The sequence below is a fragment of the Sebastes fasciatus genome, chromosome 7, assembly GCF_043250625.1.
Source record: "Sebastes fasciatus isolate fSebFas1 chromosome 7, fSebFas1.pri, whole genome shotgun sequence".
Classification (NCBI taxonomy): Eukaryota; Metazoa; Chordata; class Actinopteri; order Perciformes; family Sebastidae; genus Sebastes; species Sebastes fasciatus.
The window spans coordinates 5,416,322-5,441,860 of record NC_133801.1 but is presented as its reverse complement, the minus strand read 5'-3'; the positions used below and the strand labels follow the sequence as shown (position 1 = coordinate 5,441,860).

Here is a 25,539-nt window from a genome sequence, read left to right as displayed (position 1 = left end):
TTTTATGGGTTTTTTCGACATACTATATTATGACTGTTTTCTTACTATTTTTGACATACTATACTGTGACTTTTTATGTTTTTTTTTTACATGCTACATTATGACTTTTTTATGACATACTATACTGACTTTTTTATGACTTTTTTCGACATACTATACTATGACTTTTTTCCGACATACTATATTATGACTTTTTTATTCCTTTTTTTTAAAATACTATATTGTGACTTTTTTGACATAATATACTATGACTTTTTTATGATTTTTCGACATACTATACTATGCCTTTTTTTTCTTGAAAATTATCGAAATACTATGACTTTTTTTCATGACATTTTTCGACATACTATACTATGACTTTTTTGTCTTTTTTCAACATACAACAGTATGACTTTTTTTCGAAATACTATATTATGACTTTTTTGACATAATATACTAATTTCTTTTTTCGACACACTTTACTATGTCTAATTACCGTTGTACATGATATACTATACTATCACTTTTTTTTTTACATTTTTATGACATACTCCAGTACAGTATGCTATAACATAAAAAACCCTCATATAAAAATCTCATAAAAAAAGGTAATTTTAAAATAATAGTTCACAGTGAAGAACAATTTGATCTATTGATTGAGTGCAACTCAAAGTTTAAGTGAATAGAAATGAAACATTTACAAAACAAATTACATAAAACCCAGTTTGACCTAACAAAATTAATACTGTACTCAATTCATCAACAATCAGCAATCCTCTCTTCAGAAACAGTGACCATGCAAAAACCAGGAAACCAGTTGTTTATTGGAAGACAATCTTGAGAGCAAAAATCCAGCTGATAAAATAGAATTAATTGAATTCATGACATCATATACATCTGGATACAATAATAATTCCCGCCTCAAAGGCCACCAGCATTTCCACAATCAATACACTTGTGCACTTTTCCATTCCTGATTCCATCGTCCTCTCATAGTCTGCAGTTCTGTCCAAAAAAGTGCTTCAGGCTGCAGCCTGTTAGTTTTGGCCATCTGCAGTAGTTAACAGAATAAATCGGCTCAGCTCATGTGCATACAGTACTTACAATCATGCTACAAGATGTAATGAAATTTGGTGCTATCAAATGTTTTGAGTAAAAATGACAATAAAAAGACAAATGCATCCACAACATATAAAACCATGATTTAGCCCAGTAGCCCTCAACAATTAGATTTTTGAGATGATTTACAATAACTAAAAAACAAACAGGCTCTGATACAGTAATTGTTCTTGTTAATGCCTTTTCCTTCAAATTATAGATATTTACAGGGTTTAGGCTTCTATTCTAATAAAATAAAATCAATAAAATAAAGAAAATCAACTTTGGACATTAATGTTTAACTCAAATTCATGCCTGTCATAAGTAGGCACTCCTTCATTTTGAGAAGCTAAAAAGTAGAGAACCACTAATGAAGCCTATTACAAACTACCAATGAATTCTGATCATTGCATATAACTGAAAATTTAATTCCAGGTGTTTTATTTTTTTTAAACATCTTCAAAGACATAACATGAAACAGAACGAAATAATGCCGACACATTGTGCGGATGAAGATAGAAACCTTAATTTTTTACCCCACACAAGACAAAAGATGATCAAACCTCCGTCCTCAAACCTAAAAACATTGTAGAGAAGTGGCACAGGAATTATGTCAACGTCACATCGAAAGTTTGTCGATTCGGATGGAGAAAGAAACAGTCCTCATGCTAAACGTCATTTTGAATGTCCAGTTTGTAAAAATCCACCATTTTTAACAAACCGAGTATCACTGAGATGTTCAATGCTCATTTCTGTTTTAAACTATCTCTTTCTTTTCTTCAGAAGATGAGGAGCCTCTGCCTCATCACTTGTCCCTCGGCTGAGCTGAGGCCAGGTGACCGCTCTTGAAAATGGCGTCTGGTGTCATTGGTCCCAGTGAAATTGGCCAGTCGACTACGGCTTCATGGTGTTCTTGATGGTCCACTTCTGCCCGGAGCACGGCTGTAGGACAAGCAGGTGGCCGAAGTCGACGTTAGCCGGCAACACCTCCAGACAGCGTCCCGTAGCAAAGTTTATGATTGATTCATTCTGCAGGACAGGAGGAGGGAAAACGTTCTGGTTTTATCAGGTTTTACAGATGACCCGTGTAACACGTGACTGTGACAGCATGTGACAAGACCCAGGTCTGATGTGCACAGAAGTTTATCATTTAATCCCCTCAGGTAATGTATTCATTATATTTTTTTAATTGTGAAAAATGGACGAAAAAAAGGTCATAACAAATTCATAGTATAGTATGTCAAAAAAAGTCAAACTATAATATGTTGAAAAGGTCATTAAAATCCATAGTATAGCCTGTCGAAATAAGTCATAAAAAAGTCATAGTATAGTATGTGTCGAAAAAGTCAACGTTACAGTATGTTGAAAAAGTAAAAAAAAGCCATAGTATAGTATGTGTCGAAAAAGTCAACGTTACAGTATGTTGAAAAAGTAAAAAAAAGTCATAGTATAGCATGTCGAAAAAAATCTTAAATAAAGTCTTAAAAAAAGTCACAATATAGTATGTCTAAAAAGTCATTAAAAAAGTCATGTTTTTTCATGTTGAAAAATAGTTGAAAAAGTCATAGTATAACATGTCGGCAAAAGTCATAAAAAAGTCATAATATAGTATGTCGAAAAAAAGTCAACGTAAAGTATGTTGAAAAAGTCATTGTATAGCATGTCGAAAAAAAGTCATAAAGTCACAATATAGTATGTTGAAAAAGTCATAAAAAAGTCATAGTGTAGTATGTAGAAAAATAGTCAAAAAGGTTATAGTATAGCATGTCGAAAAAAGGTCATAAAGTCACAATATAGTATGTTGAAAAAAAGTAAAAGTATAGTATGTCGAAAAAGTCATAAAAAGTCGAAAAAAGTCACAGTACATATAGCATGTCGAAAAAATTTCTTAAAAAAAGTCATAGTATAGTATGTAAAAAAATGTCAAAGTATAGCATTTCGAAAAAAGTCATGAAAAAAGTCATAGAATAGTATGTTGTAAAAGTAATATTATAGCATGTGGTAAAAAGTCATGAAAGTCATAAAAAGTCATAGTATAAAATGTCGAAGAAAGATCATAGTATAGCATGTCAAAAAAATGTATAGTATAGTTTGTTGAAAAAAGTTTAAAAAATCATAGAATAGTAAGCCGAAAAAAGAAATTAAAAAGTCATAGTATATCAAAATAAGTCATAGTATAGTATGTCATATAAAGTCTTATTATACTGTGTCAAAATGTTTGACGCGTAATGTCATATGATAAAAAAGTTAAAACTGTAGTATGTCACAAAATGTCATAGTACAGAACGCTATGAAATTGTCATAGTATGTTTTACAGATTTCATAATAATGTTAACTATACTATGACTTTTTTTTAAAGATTTTTTTACATATTGTATTATAACTTTTAAAATACATTTTCCTGATATACTATTCTATGATTTTTTTATGACATTTTCCATGGCATACTATATTATAGAAATTGTATTTATTACTACATGTTTATACATGTACAAAGTATTTATTGTACTTTATACATTATTGTTCAAAAGTTTGATTGGGTAAAGTCAGATGGCTGAGTACTACTCTCTGTTTTTGAATGGTCTTTCATGGTTTTAGGTTTTAGTAAGTCCTCTTTACAAACAGGTGGGTTTTTTTTGTACATGGAGAACAAAATGCTGTACAATGGTTCAACCAGACTGAAAGGGCACAAAGATATCTCTTATACTGTTTTTAATCTCTGTAAAAACAGAAATTATTGAAGGAAAGAAGAAAAAAACATCAATATAACTTTTAATGTTATTGTGTATTTGTGTTTTGATGCTTTGTGAACATTGTGTTTTCAAACTTTCATGCCAATAAAGCCACTATGAATTGAATATAACAGGTGATTCTAAACTTTTGAATGGCAGTGTACGTATTTGTATGATCACAATTGGAAGGAGCCTGAGAACTGCTTCACTGTCATTGTTGCGGTAGTACATTATTTGAACTTGACCACAAGGTCTAATTTCACCCTGTCAACTACATCTCTGTTCTTTTCTCTATCGTTCACTTCAGGTTTATATTATTCTGCACAAAACAAATGATTTCACTGAGGAAAATGTTTTTTCTTTCTACTTCTTACCTGAGAGAAATGCCATGACTTCTGCTTCACGTTGGTCACCTTGTCACAGTTGAGGAGCTGAGGAGACTTGTTGATCTGATCGTCCACCACACAATGAGTCTCCTCCCCGGTGCTGCCCAGAGCGCCCAGGAACAGCTGACCCTCTTTGGTGAAACGTCCCAACTGAGGGAAAACACAGAGATAGCACTCATACAACAGTCTGAGGGGCATCACAAACACGGCACACTGAGCCTCATGCAAGAACATGTTCGTATTCTTGAGTGTGCCACGTCAGATTCAGCACTCCTAACTTCAGATAACTGTGTCAATGACCTGCGTAAACATGTTGAAAATGATCACGCGTTTGCGAGAATTGTAAATTAGCCATAATTAACACCCAATGATAAGGCTACGCGACTTGCTCCATTCATCGGTCTCCAATCTCTCCATCTATCTCCAGTATATCAGCACGCTGTCTAAAGACAAGCTCTCTTTTAAGAGCCTGAAGCACATCCAAAACAAGTAAGTCAGCTTTGACGCACCTGGTTACACTCCCTGTTGGCCTTATTATATACAGAGACAAAGTAACCTTCAATTAGTGCATAATTGAAGTCGTCCTGCAGTTTGAGATGTTCATATTGCTATTGTAGTGTTATACAATAGCATCAATGGCCAATTTAAGACCGTCAAACAGGATAATGTCAACATAACTATGAAGGGTAATTTATATAGTATTTTCAAAATTGCTTCAAAGTAATGACATATACAATCTATTAGTGAAAGTTTGGATAACAGCAGACTAATTACACATGACTCCTACGACAGGTTGTAAATTGTGTTCGTGCCTAAAACAAAATTCAAAATACGAGAAAATTGCCGACTGCGGCAAGTTCTCCTAAATCACTCGTGCAAGCCACTTGAGAATGAATCTGTTCTTACGAGTGGTTCTTGCTTGAGGCCCACTGAGTCTACTGTTAAGTTTTCTACCAAATAAATTTAAATCTAGGGATCACTTGTGTTTTTTTCCGATGGATAACTTAGAAATGCAACACAAGCACGTCTTTTGTAGAAAGAGTGATATCATGCTGCACTCACTACCAGAATTGAAGCTTAGCTCAGCTCGCTTTTAGCATTTTACTACTAGAGCCAAGAACTGTGCTCCCTGAAGCACCTGTTTGCCTCTGCGAGCTAAAAAGAAATGCCCCGCAGGCCGATGGGCTGAGGAATGGACACTCACTGACTCGGTGCTTTAGCACAAAAAGTGCAACACAGGAACATTTTTATCCTGACAGCAGAACTCTCTCCTAAGAGGATTTCAGCTGAGCCCGTGTGAGAAACAGCTGTAAATCATGTCACTGGTGAAAGACACTAATGAGTTGTGTGTGTTTTCAAGAGAGAGGTAGAGAAATTGGTGAGAGATTAACTCTGTGGCCACTTGTTGAGCGCCATGTTGTACCTGAGGACCCCATCCATGGCAGGGGTAAATGGTGGCCGAGTGGTTTTCCTTCTTACCCTGATCCATACACAGGTGGCTGGCTTTAGAGTTACGCATCTGAAATCAAAAAGCATCTTTGAAAATCACACTCCATTTCACTTGGTACAATTCTTTGTACAAAGTCCTAATATAACCAAACAGTATTTAGTTCTCAAATCATGACCGCTATCAGCTAGTCAGCATTACTGTACACTCACCGGCCACTTTATTAGGCACACCTGTTCAATTGCTTGTTAACACAAATGGCTAATCAGCCAATCACATGGCAGCAACTCAATGCATTTAGGCATCTAGACGTGGTGAAGACGACTTGCTGAAGTTCAAACCGAGCATCAGAATGGGGAAGAAAGGGGATTTAAGTGACTTTGAACGTGGCATGGTTGTTGGTGCCAGACGGGCTGGTCTGAGTATTTCAAAAACTGCTGATCTACTGGGATTTTCACGCACAACCATCTCTAGGGTTTACAGAGAATGGTCCGAAAAAGAGAAAATATCCAGTGAGCGGCAGTTGTGTGGACGGAAATGCCTTGTTGATGTCAGAGGTCAGAGGAGAATGGGCAGAGTGGTTCGAGATGATAGAAAGGCAACAGTAACTCAAATAACCACTCGTTACAACCAAGGTATGCAGAATACCATCTCTGAATGCACAACACGTCCAACCTTGAAGCAGATGGGCTACAGCAGCAGAAGACCACCCGGTACTAGCAAGGTGTACCTAATAAAGTGGCCGGTGAATGTATATGTATCACTGTGTGTAAGATAAAAAGATATGGATCCAAATGCAGATTAAAAAACTCTAAACATTTTATAATGTTTTACAATTTTACACAGCTCCCTACACATATCCCTACACCAGACAGTGTGGAGGGATATGATTTTTGAGTGCCATCTAGCTCTCTTTTTGTTTTAGGATTGAATTATTTTTTTTTTTCATAGACCCCTCAGGATTTATTTGTCTCACCCATCTCTCACTCATTTGTTTTCAGTGGTTTCATCAATTTGTGCAAATGCACCAAATATTAGATGTACAAGCTTCTCTTTCTCCTGCATGTCTGCTGACTCACCTCACCGTAGAACAGCGTGTTGTTGTACCTCCTCATCTCTGGGTAAACATTGTCGAGGTACCACTCAAAGCTCTTACGCTGCAGTCTCTTCCTCAGTGCAATCCTCTGAGAGATGTCTCCGTAATCAATACCGTGATTCTGCAAAAGCAGAAGGAGTCATTATGGGAAGTCTTTGCTATATTTTTCCACACAAATTGTTATACCCTGTTTATTAAAAATGTGTACATTTGTTATTTAAAAGAGCTGATGTAAAAAATGATCTGCTGCACAGGAAGGGTTGATCTTTATATTTCCGTCAACAGCACCAATGTGCAGTAAACAAAGCAAGAGTACAGTAGTTAGCATGACCAGCCACCAAAGTAAAGTTTACTTCATAAAATAGGACTAGCAAGGTCCTCTCAGCAGGCGTTGTTGCCACAGCAACAAACCTCTCACCTCCATAGGGATGTTCCAGGCCATGTAGACGCTGGACTTGTACTCATCCATCCAGACCTCAGCCACGCGTAGAGAGTTACGCCGTGCGTGGACAGCTATGTTATTGTGGTAGGGTTTCTTTGTCCGTGAGATGTGAGCCACCCTGGAACAAGGCAGCACCTCCATACTGCCTCCACATAGCCACACCTGCAGGTAGTAGTGTCGAAAAACAGAGAAATGAACTTAGAGCTAGCAAGCCTATGGTAGAACCACGTGTGTCGTAAAACCTAACCAGAGCGATGTGTGCTGTTTGGGTGCAGAGTTGGGTATTAGTTCTATGATTAGGGCACTACAGGTGACCCCTTTCATATTACAGAGCATTTAATATTAATATCAAATAATCGCTGGATCAGGTTGAAAGTCTTACACTTCACTAATCCAAAGGTAAAAATATTAAAACACTACTCGTTACATATAGACACTGAGATAGATTTGGAAAATGTTCGATACTCTTTCCTTTGACTTTTAGCAAATAAAACCGCAACAAAATAACCCTGCAGAACAACAACACGCAATCTCTCAAAATGTACAGCAACAAACTCCCCAACCTTCCCGCTATCTGACCTATTTCTATCTGTTGCCCTGCTGTGAGCTGGACACATAGAAACAACAACTGGTCCTCCAGGACTCTTAATGGGGCCTCATTTATCAGCGGTGCCACACATCGGTGGCCACTGCTCCACTTAAACCTACAGGGGTAAAGAGGGAGCAGGAACAAGAGGAAACTGGGTGACACACATACCCTGATGCCCAGTTCAATGTTCTCCCCTCCATAGACGTCCATGCCTGAGTCGAGCAGGCCGATCTCAGCGAAATAGACGCGGTTGACCACGAAGGAGCAGCCAATCATGGCGGGAGTCCTGCGGCGAGGAAAACACAATACTGAAACAAGTGACATTGAATCTTTACACCTACAGAGCAGGCTGCACTTATGGTGTGTGTGTGGCATTGTAAATGTAAATTAGAACATCTGTCTACATGCATTTGTCTGTGTAAATGTTTTATTTTTCATTTTCCGATGTCCTTTTTGTAGTTGCCATTAAGCACAGGTAGGGAATGATCTTACGCAGACTCAATACAACAGAGCAGTCGATATTTGTAGTTTAGTTGGTTGTTTATTTGAAGTGGTTTGAACGAAGATGAAATTAAAATGTCAGGGTTTCCGATTCTGTAGCGTGTCGATCTGTGGCTGAACTACGCACTGTGGCTGTGTGTTCGCTGTCTGGTGAGAACTGTGTGCTCTCCCGGATCCTGTGCCCCCCCCCTTCCCGTCACCTATGACCCTATATACACAACCCTGTCTGTCTAACGACCGCCACCAAGTGTCTAAAATAAAAATAAAAATAATATGAAATGCCAACAATAAACTTAAAATTGCTCCTACAGTATGCATGCAGATGTTCAGAATGTGGACTTGGTAAATGGACTTGCATTTACATTATTTACATTTACATTTCTAGTCTTCCGACCACTCAAAGCACTTTACACTACAGGTCAGTATTCACCCATTCACACACACACACACACTGATGGCAGAGGCTGCCATGCAAGGTGCAAACCTGACCATCAGGATCTAATCTAAATACTCGTTCACACATTCACACCGATGGCACAGCTTTCGGGAGAAATTTGGGGTTAAGTGTCTGGCTCAAGGACACTTCGACCTCTGACCTTCCGATTGGTGGACGACCTGCTCTGCCTCTGAGCCACAGCCAACCCAGTATGTGAATCTGCACATTCTTGTGCATGTTTAAATGTGATGTATGTGTATTTTCTATTTATAAATTATTTTTTTTTTCCTATTTTCTAAATCTGGAAATGTACCCATGTTTTTAAAATCAGATTTAACACAAATATCCAGGTGAAAATCAGATTATAAATCATCTGTCCTTTTTAGCAAACAAATATATAGGTTGTGTCCATTGTTGCATTCTCTTGTTGTTGAATGGATTCATCTAAGTGTATGTTTATATAAATGAAGTTGGCTTGCCTGATGGGAGCAGATGTGTCCCCGTCGTCCCACCATTGTTTGGGCGGGCTGATGTACATGCACCACAGCTCCCAGTTGTAGCCATGGCCTGAGTTCCCGTAGGGCTCCGACTCGAATGATTCGTGCTTGATGTTGTCGATGGAAGGCAGAATAATCCTCGTGCGGTCCTCTTTTATTCTGGCCAGAACCGGCTCGGCCCTGACAAGAGTGTAAACACATGCGCATGTACACACTTTAAAAGACAGCGGCACAGAGCTTCTCTTCAGATCTCCACTCCTTCACCCACTTCAGTCAGTTATACAGTCCCTCAAGTTGTACCAACTGTATTACTAATTCTATTTGATTCAGCTCAGTGCAGCTCTGGAGGGCATGTGTCTATTTATGCTGAGTGAACTAGGTTGTGTACATAAGTTAAAGTACATACTGAGCTGGAAAACGAGTAGGAGACCTACAAAAAGGTGTCAGCGGGATGTGGCAAAAATGTTGTAAGCAGTCAAGTGTTTACGTCTGGGACAAATCAGTTTCATCTTTTAAATGATTCCCTGAAATGCACTTTTATCAACAGGCTTTTGAGTCCTATGCCCCCTTTATTGCTTGCTTTATGTTTTGTTTGTTATTTGATGAGCTACATGTCCTACGGTGTCTTTTAAACCCGATTCTACAGGCTCTACCCTTCTCCTTCTCTCCTTATCTTAAAACTTCTCAGGTGTGAAATTGCTTTTTGTGTGTTCGTCTTATGCTGCTTCTGCTATCCTTTGTTCTCTCCTTCAATGATTCTGTAAAACACTTTGTTACTTTCTTTTGAAAGTGATACATAAAGTGTTATATTGTTGCTGTTATCTTATCATGATTTGTAATTCAATGGGCTGTACACTATTCGGTCTGGAATACTGATTTCAAATATTCATAAATGTGGCCAAGTGGAGTTCATTCTACCCGAGAAGAAGAGAAGGGAATCCTAAAATGCCAGACTACTCACCAGAATGGGGTGAACTCCACATGGGCGTCAAAAAATCCCGTCACCTCGGCGGTGGCCACCTTCCAGCCCTCAATTCTGGCTCGGATAAGTCCCTCTCTCTTCTGGTTCCTAACGATCTTCACCAGGCCGGGGTAGCGCTTGTTGACATAGTCCTCCAGTGGTCCTTTCAGCTGCTCTGCAGTCCGTCAAACGAGGATTACGCACGGAACAAAACAACACAACAGGCGATGGTTAGAGAGACTGTCCTTAAATCATACAACATATTGAAGCCCTGCTAGTTCCAGTTTTGCAGCACAGTACAGCAGCTCACCTAAATTGACTTAAATAAAGGGGGTGAAAGAATACATCACTTATCTACAGCTCTCAGTTAGGGGTCACACTTTATGTTTCTGCCTGTCCACTTACAGACTAGAGACTAGGAATAGCCAGTAAAACCTATAGGACGATGTTGCTATTTCAAAATTACAAAAAAAGCATTTACATTGTTGGAAATCTGCCCTTTGGCCCCACTTTACCCTCCGCCAATCTGAACTTGTATCATATGTACTGTATATCACTCATAACCAACTTGCTCAAGTGAGTGATTTCATGCCTGAAACTGCATTTAAGTATTTAATTTGGGACATTTACACACATACACCCACAGTGATAATAACACTTTGGATGAGAAATCCAACAACAAACCATTGCATGATTATATGGTTGAATTTATTAAATTTAAGTGATGGAAATGTACACTGTTCTTAGTCAACATGCACCTTATATGACACACATTCGGCGTTTATCCACCCTTGTTTTTTCCACTGGGCATTATTTGACTACCAGGTTTTATTTGAGAAAATAAGATAATTGTTTTTATTTATTCCGTCAGTCAGTAGCATGATTTGTGATTGCTCACCGTTTACACCTCTCCCATTACAATGTGGGCTTTTGAATAGTCTTGGATGAAGTTGAAGGTGTTTTAGATATGCAAATAAGCATCTGTGGCAACGCCTGTTCCAACACGCGTTTTTATTGACTGTGTTCTTATTCCTTTGAGCCAAACACCCCCATTGTTGTCCAACACCTATAATTACAAATCAATGAGCCCCACTGCACTGACTTACAGATTCCTTATATACAATGAAGGTATGTTCTGTTTGTTCTTTTGAGCCAACACCTATAATTAAAAATGTTGCTGACGGGGTCTACCTGGGCTGCTCCGTGCACACCGGCTGTGACGGCTCCATCCACCTCACGGTGATTACCTCATTAACGTTATGGTTCCTTTATGAGCTGACAGACCAGATGCGTTCACGGTCAGTATGTAGCGTCCGCCGTCTGACTATCGATTGATAACATGCCGCTGATACGCCAAAATGAGCAAAATGGGTCAATTATTTTTATTTATTACTTAAAGGCTACATGCTTCTGTTTTTTGTAATGTGCAAATGTTTTTAATAAAATAGTGCGTGTTGAATTACATGGGATTTATTGTTGTTGTTGTTTTTTTTTTACCGTGGTATCGAATTGGTATCGAGAATCGTGGAAATTCACTGGTATTGGTATCGACTACTAGATTTCTGGTATCGTGACATCCCTACAATGAAGGTATGTTCTGTATGTTCTTTTGAGCCAAACGAATAATACCAAAAACTACAAAAATAAGACCCCAGTTGTAATAAATAAATCTGAATCGCAACTGAAACTGGTCCCCAATAAATGCGCTATTTGCTATTTCCTATTTACTGCTTGAGTAACATTTGCCAAAATATTTCCTAAGAAGCCCACAGTATTTTTGCATCTGAATGATGTGAAACAGTTTGAAACAGACAGAGTGTGTGTGACAGCCACCGTGTCTCCAGTGCGCTCTGTGCGTCTGACAGCACGGTCATGTTTACTGCAGCGCTTTTACACAAACAAACTATATGAAAACTAAAAAGCGTAATAGCACAATCACAAATAACACTGAAAAGGGATTTTACAGTAAAGGGAGGGCAAAACTCCAACAACTTCCTGTCCACGTTTGGGGGAATGTTTAAGATGAGGTGGATCTAGCCTGCATTTTATCGGATGTGGTGAAGTGAACATTTTTGAGATTTGCCTGATCAAAAGCCTAGCTCTTTTAGGAAATGATATAGCCTTTTTAAAGAAACAAATGGAACCATGTATTTGTGACACTTTTTTAAAAAAGATGTATGTCTTCAGTAGAAATCAGTGGGCTTGAGGCTGAGTGTACGGGCAGGGTAGGGAAGTGTTGAGTGACAGACTAAGGCGTCGTTGGTTTTGGTCTTTTTATGAGATTTGTTGACAATAAGAGAGATAGAATAACGGCAGCCTTATCCTTTAAAGCCGTGACTATCTCATCTCTCTTCCCGTTTCCTCGTTATTTGTCTTTGCTTTCCGTTCTGTCAGATTGCTCCCTCTCGCTCTCTCTCTCTCTTCCTCCCTGTCAGACCTCATTTATCTTAGAGCCTCTCTGTCTCTCATCCGTTCCCTCTCTCTTTCTGCCACTCTCTCTAATAGCCCGATGTGCTCTTTCAGCCTCTCCTTTCATTCTTTGATGCCTCTTCATCTCCAATTCTCACTTCTTCCTTCTCCCTCCTATTTTCAAACCCTTCAGCTGTATTCACTCCTCGTCCTCGACCTTTTTCTTTCTTTTAGTTTCCTCCCTTCTTCCCTAATTTCTCTCCAACACCAACACCCTTTGCTCCTGTACTTCCTCTCTCCTTTTCGTTCTGCCCGGATTCATCTCCTTCCCCTCCCGTCCTCTCTCTCTCTGTCCCCTCATCTAACAAAGCCAGACTTGGCAGCCCTGCCCAATAAACAAGACAGGGACATCTCTGCCGTGACATCCAATTGTGGTGCTCCGCCTCCATCTGCCTGTCTACCCTGCAAAAATCCGACACCATCAGTCACCTTAGCAAACGCTGCTCCTCAAAAGCAATGACCACAGCTTTTGTCAAGGAGATGCTCATCACTTGCCTTTGTCCCATACAGCAACACATCAGGAAGCAACGTATAAGCATGTTCATGAGTAACATACATGCAGTATGAACGCAGGCTTTGTGTTATGTTTGGAGAGTTCATTAATTTTTATTCCTACTCTTTGTATACAACAGATGAGATTAAGAAAACTGTACAAATATTCAAGTGGCCTTGCAACTGCGCAGAGCCAAGAAATAGTCCAGCACAGGTCTCCCCGTAAAACGGCAAACTGATGCTTTTACACTTCGGTTTTCATATTGACCGGATAGACATGAGAGCAGAATCGACCTTCTCGACTAACTCTTGGCAAGACGGTGAGTAAGTGTTTTTCCCAGAATGTCAAAACTATTGCTTTGAAGCCACAATGTTGTTATTTTATGTGATTGTTCCATCTGTCATATTATTCTGAGAGCAAACATTTTTGTTTGTAGAAAAATGACACAATCAAGGTAAAACTTGGCGCAGTCTATGTTCATCTCCGCCACCAAGTTGTCACACCGTATTAAAACATTTTTAAATTCTGAACCTAGCAGCTTTAAGATGACATACGTGTGTGTGTTTGTGTTCTGTAAGCTTCATACAATTCAGGGATACTGATAGTTATTTAAAGGCAGGGTTGACGATGTTCTCCAGTATACACTATTTGTTATATTGGTTGAAATGGTCTTTACACCCCGACAGCGATCCATTACTGATGAGCTGTTAAAAAGGACCGTTAAAGAGCCGTCTTCTGTAGCTGCTGTAATCCGGTAAAAACGTCTACCAATCACTGCCTCGCGGTCTGCTTGGAAAGAACCAATCAGATGCCTCCATGCCTCCCTGCTCGCACTCTACCCTTGGCGTGCACCAGCATGAACTCAAAGCGCGTCGCCGCCGCAAGTTTACTGGAGAATGTAAGAGAAAACTCAGCCCTGCAGTAGCACTGCCGCGGTTACTTGTCATGAGGTAGCGTTGTTGAGTTGAGGTCCGTCTCTCTGCTCTGTGTCTGTGAAGTAGTTACGATGCGGCGGTGCTCGTGCATGTTTGTGGGGGGACGGTGTCTTGGAAGGAGCCCCGAGGGGAGGTTTAGATGGAGCTCCTGGGACGATGCTACTTTCAAATTATACTAGCTTTCCAACATCGTCGACCCTATCTTTAAGTCGCCAATAGCCAATGATTTGTTCATAGAAATGTGTGCATTAAATTTGTAGAATAAAAACAACCACATATTAACAATAGCCCTCTTTACACCATTACTGTACATTGCTGGTTGAATCTTTGAGAACGTTTTACAAAACAAATGCTGTGATTGAACCATTTGTGATGTAAAGACATTTCAGTGCAGCTGGGGAATACATAATACCTCCGGTTTGACATTGGCAATGTAAAACAAATCTTTGCCTGAAATGCTGGGATATCATTCAATATACTTGTAACTTCAGTCTACATGTCTCCTTTACAAAACCTCCAAAATGTAATTATTCATCATAGTGTCATGTGGTAATAAAAACCTTCCATTTCTACCGACCGTCATCGCTGTTGTCGTCCACCAGGATGATTTCTTTGAGCAAGTGAGCCGGCGTGTGATTGACAGCTGTGTGGACTGAGCGCAGGATCGCCGACAGAGCCTCGTTGACGAAGATGAAGATGATGGAGATCTGGGGGAGATCTCTCGGGTAGGTGACCTTTTTGCATCTGCATAGAGACACGCAAACACACCAGACCATCTGTAAAAGAAAACCTTTCCATGCCTGCCTGTGAAGCCTGCATTCTGGCCTTTGCACGCTCCACTCATCCTCCATCATCGCTGTAAAAGACCAAACTGCCTCAATGGAGCTGCTGACATCTTGTTCGCTGAGGCTTCCTGTTCAGCCAACCAAATTGGCCTATTCACTGTGTGTCTGCTGCAGATAGGAGGCCTATTTACTTCTGTTTTGTTTAAACGGCTCTAATGAAGAGGAAAGAGGCAGGGAGAGGCTTTGGCTCTAAGAGTGGGAGAGGAAATGCCTTCCTTTACTTGTCTCCTTTTCTTGTCTTAATTCCTTTTATCAATAATCATATTTAACATGCACAATTTAATTTTAATTACAAGCAATTCTATATAAATCCAGCATTTTTATGAAAATGCATGCACTTTTTTCAGGCTTTTTGGCACAACCCCACCAAAAAAATAAGTTATCTGACAAGAAACCCCTGTGGTTTTAAATATCTAACTTTTCACAAGAAAAAGCCTTTAATTATAAATATTACAAACATGATGATGGAATATATGTGTATAATTTGGGGAAATTTTTTTGGAACAGAAGGACATGCAGTTGCAGAAAAGGACCCGTGTTTGAAGAAGCTCCTTCAATGAAACCAAGCAGCAGTGCAACAGTGTGAGGGGAACATATTAAAACAACAACAGAGGAGTCTGCAGAGAAAAACCCAGCAGTTACATATCACACTGACATGACGAATGTACAGTATCTGCATAATGTACAAGGCAATAAATTACACAATTATGATAAGAATAGGTTAGACCATGAGGGGCTAGGGACGATGCAAAGCAGTGTAACCAGAAACAGCAGTGTGGGCATGAATGATCACAAGTGTGAGAGTGTGAACTTGTCACATTACAAGAACAGCCTCATTGACTGATCTGAATGTGACTGTAAGACCCTGTTCAGAGCTGGTATTAACATGCGTCCTCAGTGATCAGATCACAAGTGGACAGCTCTAAGTACAGGTGTGAACGCATTCAGGACACATTGAGATCCGATCACTCAGACCACATTCAGAGATGGTCTGGGCCACATATGGCCACATTCTTTTAGCAGTGTGTACGCGAATGCGTCCTGGCCACATTAAGCCCCGCCTATGTCCTCAGCGTAAACGGAAGTATATAGGCTACTCATTCGTGCGCAAACGGCGTCTTTTTAATCGACAACAGAAGAGAAGACGAAGAAAAAGAGTGAAGAACAACAACAACTAAAGAACGTTAAATGGATTCTCGTGTCTGGACTACAGAAAAAACACACCGCCTCATTTCCATTTGGGCCGAAGAGTCCGTACAAAGCAAACTCGATGATTCTTATCGCAACCGGGCGATTTATGAAGAGATTTCCGTGAAGATGGAGGGTAATGGTTATAGTTGAGGTCGAAAAATAAAACACATGAAGAATGCTTTCAGGAAAGCAAAGGACTTTAACAGCAAGTCCGATAGGGGACAGGGTAAGCTGCCCTTTCTATGACGAATTGGACAGGGTGTTAGGAGACCGACCGTCCTTCTGTCCCGGTGAAGGAGACGTTTTAGACTCAGAGCTCTAACTAAGAGACCGTTCATCAACGGATGGCTCTTCTTTTGGCATTCATGTACTACCAAAACCTTTCTTCTTTAGACTACTCATAGTTTGACATTTGATCTTTGTTTCTTTCCATTTGTCTCTCCGTCTCTCTCGTTTCACCACCACCTCCGGCTCTGCGGTGTAAAGGGACCTTCAGCCAAACATAGTAGACTCCTCTCTCTCCAGCTTACATGCTGTTGCTAAGCCTGAAGATATCACACCCCAACACGCTTCACACACCACTTTGATCCCGGCAACATAAAAGACCCCCCGAGTGACAAATGAGAGCGCTGGATTCAGATCCCTCCACTCCGCCACCCCCAAAACACACACACACACACACACACAGCTGGTGGCAGCAGTGGGCCGAGGGTTTTCTCATCACCACTGACATTCAAATAGAAGGGATGTTACTCGCTTAACTGGCAATGTGGGCCAGCGACACACTCTTTAAAGGAGCATTTATGGAGAAGAAACCTGCACCATGCATGCAGATACAATATACTGCACAACAGTTGAAGTGCCCAACAAACGAACAACAAACGAACACTACATGTGCACTTCAAAAAGTGACTGATGCCAAAACGTCAGCATGCTTTTGGACTTTTATATAGATCAGTGGTTCCAAACCTATTTTACTTTTCCTCTGGAATCCACTGATATAGATGGTGCATGCTCAGATTTCATCTAAAGGGTTGACAGCAAAAGTGAAAATCGAAATTTATTTTATTTAATAAACACATGCATGAATATCATATCTTACTTAAACAATAGCTAAATACAGCACATAAGGAGGAGGTTGGGTTGGTGGAGGGAGCTGGCATTAGCACACCAGCAGAGTAATAGTGAGAGGTGTCAGGTTATAATGGCCGCGGTTTACACTTGCATGAATATGATTGGATGAGACTAGTCCGTTGATTACCACACAGCTGTGAATGATCCAGTTATTGTGAAGCATGAATGAAACAGCTGATGCCAGTCAGTGGGACTTCAGTAGTGCTCTGCCTAAACTATCGCTATGCTTTGTTTAAATAATTCAGCAGCAACATGTCTTTAAATAAACGGTATCAAGGTTTGTCTGGTTAATACACAGAACACGCAGTGAGCAGTTACCACTGGAACTACTTTACCGAAGTAGTTCCAATGAAAACATGTTGCTGGTGAATTATTTAAATGTAATTTTACAACGCTGTTAGCACCACAAACAAAAATCTAAGAGACAGATGTTGTGAACCAACCTTGGAAGTGAATTTAAAGGTACTCACTTGCTGGGCCGGTGGTCCGGTAGGGTCCGGTCCAGAGAGATTCTGTCACTGAGGTAGGCGTTGTAGCCGTACTTTTCCCTCATGTATTTAGCGTCGCTCTCCTCAGCTGGCAACAACGTGGCAGGGAGGCCGCCTTTACCCCGACCCCCGAAGCCCTCAATCAGGCCCAGAGATTTGGACAGACCTGGGCGAGGCAAACAAGAGAAGATTACATGTCAGGATCCTTTAGTCCGGCTGAGTCACTCTCCTCTCAGTAACGCACTCTGTAGCTTACAGCTGATAGCCTGCCTCCTCATCACAGCTCCAACTTCACATGAACATACAGTATGTAGTCAGCTGCTGTCACAACAGGTGAACATCTGAGCTGAATTCACACTATGACAAGTGGTGGCACAGATTCACATAATAAAGGTAGGTACACATTTTACCACAACAGGGATGCGTAAAATAGGCCTTTTCCAGAGCTTCCTACTCTTACTGAGGTCATTATACTCAGTGATGAAAAATAGATTACATGAAAGTCAAAAACATTTACATTTATAGTCTGCAAGCTGCTAATGAAGGTTCAAGGCATTCACGGTTTCAAATTAGGGATGACATAAGATTCTTCTTTATGTGACGTGGCGTATTTGTGAGTGGCAGAGTAATTTACTAATTTTAAACCTCTGTGTTGGCTAATATCCTGCTCAAGGCGAGGTGCAATACTTAATGACTAGATACAAAAATGTTTTGAAGATAGTCATCTGCAATAGGAATTTTAAACTTAACTTAAGTCAATTGAAAAAATTAAAAAAGAAATATTCTGCTGTTTGTTTTGTTTCTTGGGCAAAAAAATATTTACAAAAAATGCCAAAATATTATTATTTTTTAATACATTTAGGATAACTTAACATTTTGAGCCTTAAGCATTTAATTCATGCATTTAAAACCAAATTTGACATTCACAATTAGATGTTTTATTGCAAATTCATCCCAAAGCCCAAGATGACGTCCTCAAATGTCTTGTTTTGTCCACAACTCAAAGATATTCAGTTTACTGTCACAGAGGAGGAAAGAAACCAGAAAATATTCAAATTTAAGAAGCTGGGATCAGAGAATTTTTACTTTTTCTTTTCTTAAAAAATGACCTAAACTGATTATCAGAAATAGTTGGTGATTAATTGAATAGTTGACAACTAATTAATTGTTGCAGCCTTAAAATAATGTGACAGGTGTTTGCTCAGAGTGAGAGACTGCAGGTATCAGCTGACCTTCCTCAGAGCCTCACTCATTATACTTTATCACATGAGAAAGTCAAGATAAAGTCAGATAGTGTTGACTATTCCTTTTTTTGCAGATTCCTTGAGGAACATCAGGTTTATGGAAGTTTTTATTGGACTTTATTAGTTGTAATACACAGAAGACATTCCACAAATGTGTAAAGTCACAGCTACATTTGTATTTGTATTTGCAAATCGCCCTGTATTTTTGTGGATGTGACTTTACACAACACAAATACAGAAATACATGTTTGTGGATAGTGAAATATTTGCAGATCATGGTACATGTAAAGTGATATTTACGCATTTGTGCATCTATTTCTACATGTGGAATGATATTTGCTTATTTTCCGATCGCTTCCTGTGGATTTATGGGCCACATGACATTTGTAACTTTCCTCCTGTTTGTTTACAGAATTTTGTCCGATTGGTACCGCAGCAGATCTGTAGATAATAGTTGTAATCCACAGAAGACAATTCACAAACGTGTACCATGATCTGCAAATATTTCACAACCCATAAACATGTATTTTTGTATTTGTGTTGCGTGGAAGTGTATGGTTAGTGTTTGTGAGGAGGACATTGATTTAAATATCTATAATGATTTCTGGGTAATCAAACAACATTGTGAGTGTGAAAAAATAAAAAACATAAAAACAGATACATGGACAACATGGGGAGAAGCAATTACAAGACAGCAATTAAATGACCCTTTAAGCGACTTTTGAAACATTTGACAGATGAACAGTTTATTGATAGATGTGAAAAGCTACTCCATAATTTGGTTCCCCCCTAAATCTTATCGAAAAGGTTGACATGTTATTTCAGTTGACCTTCCTCAGAGCCTCGCTCATTATACTTTATCACATGAGAAAGTCAAGATAAAGTCAGATAGTGTTTTTTTTTGCATATTCCCTGAGGAACATCAGGTTAACATGTTATTTTAGTTGAAATGTATCACAGCTCTTTACCGTTTAGCTGCCTGTAGACCACATCCTCCAGCGAGCGGAGCCTCTTCAGCAGCCCCTCGTGGCTGATGCTGATGCTGGGCCCCTGAGCCGTCGTCCCGTTGCCCCTGGGCCTCGTCCAGTCTGCCGGCGCCTCTGCACCGACGGCGGCTTGTGCACTGCGTGTGTTGCACCTGGCCCAGAAAGTCATGAACCCAGCAAACGCGAGCACGTTCAGCACCAGTAAAACCCTCCATCTTCTGAAGACAAAAGCCATTAAAAAAGTCGCAGGGGGAGAGTCGTGCGTGTCACAGATTCAGGGTTCCCTTTGAGGTTTTGTGGTTTGTTGAGAGCTGCAGGGATAATTAAGCAAGCGAGTTAAACCGACACACCTATTTAAACAGCAAGGACCAATAGAAACGTCACTACATATTTGAGTCATTGCACTACTTGCTGGTGATATTGCATTGCATACATGCATTGATTGCTCTGCTCTCTTACCATTTGGCACCATTTGGTGATTTTAGGTTGCATCCCCCTTCTGAGGATATTTGGTGCGCCTGGCCATCGGCTTTCATCCGCGTTAACGCCACTTCAAACCGGGGATTAAGATCATGCAAAGACACCAGCATATGTTGATGTTGAGGAACAGATACTGTTAAATCATTTAAGATTATCAAGTCGGTCTCTTTTTTCCCTTCCTTTGCGTCTAACAGAAGTCTGCGACTGAAGAGGACGGCGCGCAACAAAAAAAAAAAAAATCCTTGCAGATTGCTCAGAGAAAACCTTCACAACGTTCAGTCAACCTTTCTGCTTCCAGAAAAGCCTGCTCGCACATCATCTTCCAGCCATCATCTTCCTCACAGCGGGATGCAACTGAGGAGACTGCTGCACAGATTAGGAGCAGAGGAGAGCAGAGAGGCGAGAGAGATGCAGCATCCTCCGGTGAAGCTGCAGATGATGCTCCGGGAACGCAGCAGCAGCAGAAGCAGCAGCAGAAAGACAAATACGTCCTGCTTTCTCCTTTTCCATCACATTTCTCCCCATTCAGTCAACAAATATCAACGTTTTCCTGTTATTCTGCACGCCCCTCTTGTTTGTTGTGCCTTGTTATTTCCTCTAATTCTCCCACACAGCTCTTAATAAGGGCGCAGGGAAAAACGTGGAGTGGATCCGGTGACGTTTTACTTCGCAGCAGGTCAGGGGTGGTGGGTGGGGGGTCTTTTCCCTGCCAGTCAATTATATACAACTAGAAAACATTCAAATATGTCACACGGGTTCCCACAGTGGGGTTCCTGGGTCTACTAGTAGTCTTTAGGGTGGATTCTTTTTGTCCCTTATAGGCTAAAATGTTTGTTTTGATTTCACTCACAGGCACAGTGGGGTTTAAAGGGACTGTTTGTAAGAATCAGAAATGCTTGTTAACAGCGACACCTGTGGCCGTTAAGTCAACGAAAGTCAGCGCCGGGCTCGCGCCTGCTCGCTCTAAATAGACATGAACGAGCATCGCTCAACACAGTGAGGCGACAAACGTCAGCTAAAACCTACTTTTCCTGCTTTGGCATCCGGGGCTGAAGCAGGAAAAGCGGGTCGGTGCAGGAAGAGAAACATTATCGCCTCCAGACTGCGCCCGCAGGGAGACACCGGCACCCGGTCGAAGACAATAACGTTTCTCGCTGCGGAGACCCGTCACTTCACAAGACACGAGAAACCTCTGTTGGTCTGGAGGAGCTGCAGCATTTAGTTCTGCACAAATGTTCACTGTACATTCACTAGATATTCTCAGAGCTAAACTAACTCTCCTGGAGTGTGTAGTGAGCGCGCATGCACGTGTAGAGGTGGAGCGAGACAGCGAGAACGTGCGCGGTGTGTGAGTGAAGGCAAGCAGGCAGAGGAGCAGAGACTCCGGCCACACGCTAGCACGCATATTCGAGCGCGCATGGGATCCCGACCCGGTAGATTTATACATTTAAAAAGTTACAAACAGTCCCTTTAACATAGACTACTCTGTTCAGAAATGTCATCACGCTCACAAAGCTGTTATAGACGGTAACCCAATTCTGCAGTATATAAAATCATATCAGACTGTGTTCCTCCTCATATAGGGAGACATCTTATCAGATTAAAGCGCCTGCAGGGGAAAGTTTGAGGACATATGATACAACAGCCAGAGTCCCCAGAGGGAATTTATCTGGTGAAATGAACGAGTGGTGGAAGAAGTGTTCTTACTTTTTTATAAAAGTGGTACACCACAATGTAGAAATAATCTATTATAAGTAAAAAAATCATTATTCTTCATTTTATTTAAGCACAACATGCAAGTATTAACATGTACTTAAGTATCAGATATTGTAAACAAGTCAAGTGTTGATGCATTAAGCAGCATTTTAACGTAACTGGTGGTGCTCAACCAATATGCTATGCTTACGGTAGTTTCAGTTCTAGCAATGCATAATATTTTATGAGCTCTTATATCATACAATCAGAAAAATACTGGTATCTTTAAAGGAAGGAACTAAGATATCAGGTGAATAATAGCTTTATAAATTCCCTCCGAAGTCGCAAAAGATGGTCAATATGCTTTAAAAGAGGCTAAATCAAGCCTCACATGCACGTACATGCACTAAGAGGCACGTGTGCAGGCCGGCCCGGTTGTGTAAACCAAGCACAGAGAAGCTTGATTATAACACGCAGAGGGAGAGTGACTTCATTCTCTGCTCAGGTAGACATTACTCCTCTATATCTTTACATAGCTAATGGCTGTATGCTATATTAATGCTCTGAGTATTGTATAGAGAACCTTTAAAATTGGACTTTTGTACATGAGTTTCCACTGCTGCATTTCATATCTTGTGAAATCAAACTGTGACCCAGTTAGAATGAAAAAGTCACTTTTATACTGAAGACATTCAAAGAACACATCAGTATTTCACAGCATGTCATTACTATAAAGCAAAATGGCCATAGATAGTCATTTATCATTAAAGATCCTGAGTGTAAAACAAGTAATTGATACCATAATCCATTTTATTAGGAGATACTTTTGGGGGGCGGGTCAGGTCATCGCAGTAATGTGTGTGTGCGCAAGCGCATATTTAGTGTAGCTTTATCTCAGATGGCTTCAATGTTCTTCTCAGTTATGTTTCCTTGATGTATAAAGCTTAGCTAAGGGTAGATGAAATTGGTAAATTGTCTGTTTTTGTAGGAAAAGTTTCAGCTAAGATGGATCGTTCTGCGGTCACAAACTGGTCGATCTGCTTGCTTTCGAGAAGCTATCGACTGTTTGGGACTGAGCATCCTGTCCTGGAGATCTGGTGCTGCTGTTATTGATCTCTTGGTATTTCCATTTAGTGGTCAAAGATCTTTAGGATTTGTTTCATGAATCCTGTTCCGGCAAAGAGAGGAGTTTTAATCTATGGTGTCGGATGTAGAAGGCAAATGCATTAAGCTGTTTGGATGCGGTTGGTTTAATGTGCGTTTAGTCTGTTCTTCATACTGAGGCCTACTCCTACATGGTGGGACAAGAACAGACCGCTGTAGTACTTCATTTCTGAAATCACGAAGGCTAGACATATAGATCTATAGTGGAGAAAGAATCACATGTTAGTGGTATAGGTATATTGCTTAACTGATGTGGATAAATCACTTTACAGTACTTAATTTCACGGCATTAAATTGTGCGAGTTTGTGCAGAAATGGGTCACCCAGATAGCTGAGATGAATCAAGGAGCTCGGTAACTCTGTAGCTTACTGAGAGACATGCCAACTCTGATCTGCAGGCAACCCAGGAGGAAAGAGACAGTCTGAGAGTGTGTGTGTGTGTGTGTGAGAGAGAGAGGGAGAGAGAAAGACTGAGGGAAAGAGAGGTATAGTGAGATCAAAACTAGTGCTAGATTGTGTGAGACGAATCAAGACACAAACAGAAAGAAACATCAAGGGAGAAGAAGAGAGACGCACACAAGGAGGCAGAGATACAGAGAGAAAAGGGGGAAAAGAGAGTTTTAGAAAAGGCGGGAGGAGAGCGCAGACACTGGGGAGGAATCAAAATTCAAAGGGAGAAAAATTCCTAAAGCAGTAGAGAGAGACACGCTGAGATGCAGGAGAGAACAAAAGAGAGAAATGTAAGGGAGGGAGAGATTGTGTGACAGCAGCACACAAGACAACCGGGTAAAAAAGAAGTGTAAGAGGAGATTTGACTTGATTTTCGTTGACGGGGTGAACGTGATAGCCTCAAGTACACTTGTCAACCCCTCAACTCGCTGTAGAGGAACTAGTCAAGTGGCGGACAGTTCATGCTTAAAGTCGACAAATTGAGCTAAATTCAACCTCTGGAAAAAATGTAAAACCTCTGAGTCTGGTTGTGCTCGGGGGATACAATCAAATGGATGTTTTTGTGTGTCTGTCAGTGTTTACCTTTCCTTTATCCGTCTACTCATCTTTAGAGTTTGTATTACATTTACCCATCAACGCATGCATATCCATAATCACTTATGGTGCAGTCTCTGCAACGTTTAGTTCAATATAGTTTCAAAAGCACTTCTTCATATAAAATACATATATCACACATACGCATTCATTAGAGCTAGACCAATAAATCGGCCAAATCGCTATATTTGCACATATTAGCTTATTGCAGATACTGTATATCTGTATCAATGTATAACTTGGCTGATAAGTAACAAGAAATATAGCAGCATATTGCTGCAAAAACTACATTTATTTTATAAATAGCTGTAAATGATTGCATATTTGTTGTGCTGACATCTTAAGCAACAAGGTGAATGATCTTGCTGTTTATTCCTACAGTTTGTAATTCAATATACGGTTCATAATTATAACCTTGAGCCACCTAGATATTTAAGACAACTTGTCATAAAATATTCAATTAATATTTTACTTGGTCAGCGTTTTAACTCTGGACCTTCAAGGACATAAAATGCACACGTAGGCGTCACAGTAGAGTAAAGAATAGTTCCCTCTACGTGAAAACAGGAGGATTTCATAATCAAAGACACACCCAAAAAATAAAAACGACGTCCTACACAGCCGTGATTCACCCTCACAGGTACTTATTTTGGTAAGTTGTGCTGACGGTGGTATTTTGTGAGTGTTTTGGTCATTGTGTCACCTTTTGCACATGGAATAAATTGCTTCTTTTTGCATCTTAAGAGTCTCTTACTAGGGCTGTCAAATGATTAAAATATTTAATCGCAATTAATCGCATGATTGTCCATAGTTAATCACAATTAATCACACATTTTTTATCTTTTCAAAATGTACATTAAAGGGAGATTTGTCAAGTATTTAATACTCGTATCAACATGGGAGTGGGCAGATATGCTGCTTTATGCAAATGTATGTAAATATTTATTATTGGAAATCAATCAAATCATGGCAAACTGCAGCCCAACAGACAACAACAGCTGTCAGTGTGTCAGTGTGCTGACTTGACTATGACTTGCCCCAAACCGCATGTGATTATCTTAAAGTGGGCATGTCTGTAAAGGGAAGACTCGTTGGTACCCATAGAACCCATTTTCATTCACATATCTGGAGGTCAGAGGTCAAGGGACCCCTTTGAAAATGGCCACGCTAGTTTTTCCTCGCCAAAATTTAGCGCAAGTTTGGAGCG

At 40.2% G+C, this 25,539-nt stretch overlaps 1 protein-coding gene across 2 annotated transcripts; it reads right to left on the bottom strand.

The window, feature by feature from the left end:
* Positions 1-1,515: 1,515 nt before the first annotated feature.
* On the bottom strand, positions 1,516-21,039 carry galnt17 (polypeptide N-acetylgalactosaminyltransferase 17). Of its 2 annotated transcripts, XM_074641184.1 has the most exons (12): positions 20,409-21,039; positions 19,932-20,260; positions 17,702-17,885; positions 14,639-14,805; positions 10,165-10,339; positions 9,186-9,383; positions 7,938-8,055; positions 7,157-7,342; positions 6,722-6,859; positions 5,619-5,714; positions 4,184-4,345; positions 1,516-2,106 (listed from the first exon to the last, which is right to left on the bottom strand). In XM_074641184.1, the coding sequence occupies exons 2-12, from the start codon at positions 20,182-20,184 to the stop codon at positions 1,972-1,974; spliced, it is 1,812 nt and encodes a 603-aa protein (XP_074497285.1). In that variant the 5' UTR covers positions 20,185-20,260; positions 20,409-21,039; the 3' UTR covers positions 1,516-1,971. The 2 variants fall into 2 exon arrangements, with proteins under 2 accessions (XP_074497285.1, XP_074497287.1); XM_074641186.1 differs by lacking the exon at positions 20,409-21,039 and having other exon boundaries at positions 19,932-20,319.
* Between the last annotated feature and the right edge of the window lie 4,500 nt (positions 21,040-25,539).

Excerpts from the sequence above, each read along its gene's own strand:
- galnt17 (XM_074641184.1), bottom strand. The coding sequence starts at position 20,184 with ATGGCTTTTGTCTTCAGAAGATGGAGGGTTTTACTGGTGCTGAACGTG. Across the intron at positions 14,806-17,701 it reads CCGGACCACCGGCCCAGCAA|ATGCAAAAAGGTCACCTACC; the intron begins GTGAGTACCTTT and ends GTCTCTATGCAG. Across the intron at positions 7,343-7,937 it reads ACATTGAACTGGGCATCAGG|GTGTGGCTATGTGGAGGCAG; the intron begins GTATGTGTGTCA and ends TACTACCTGCAG.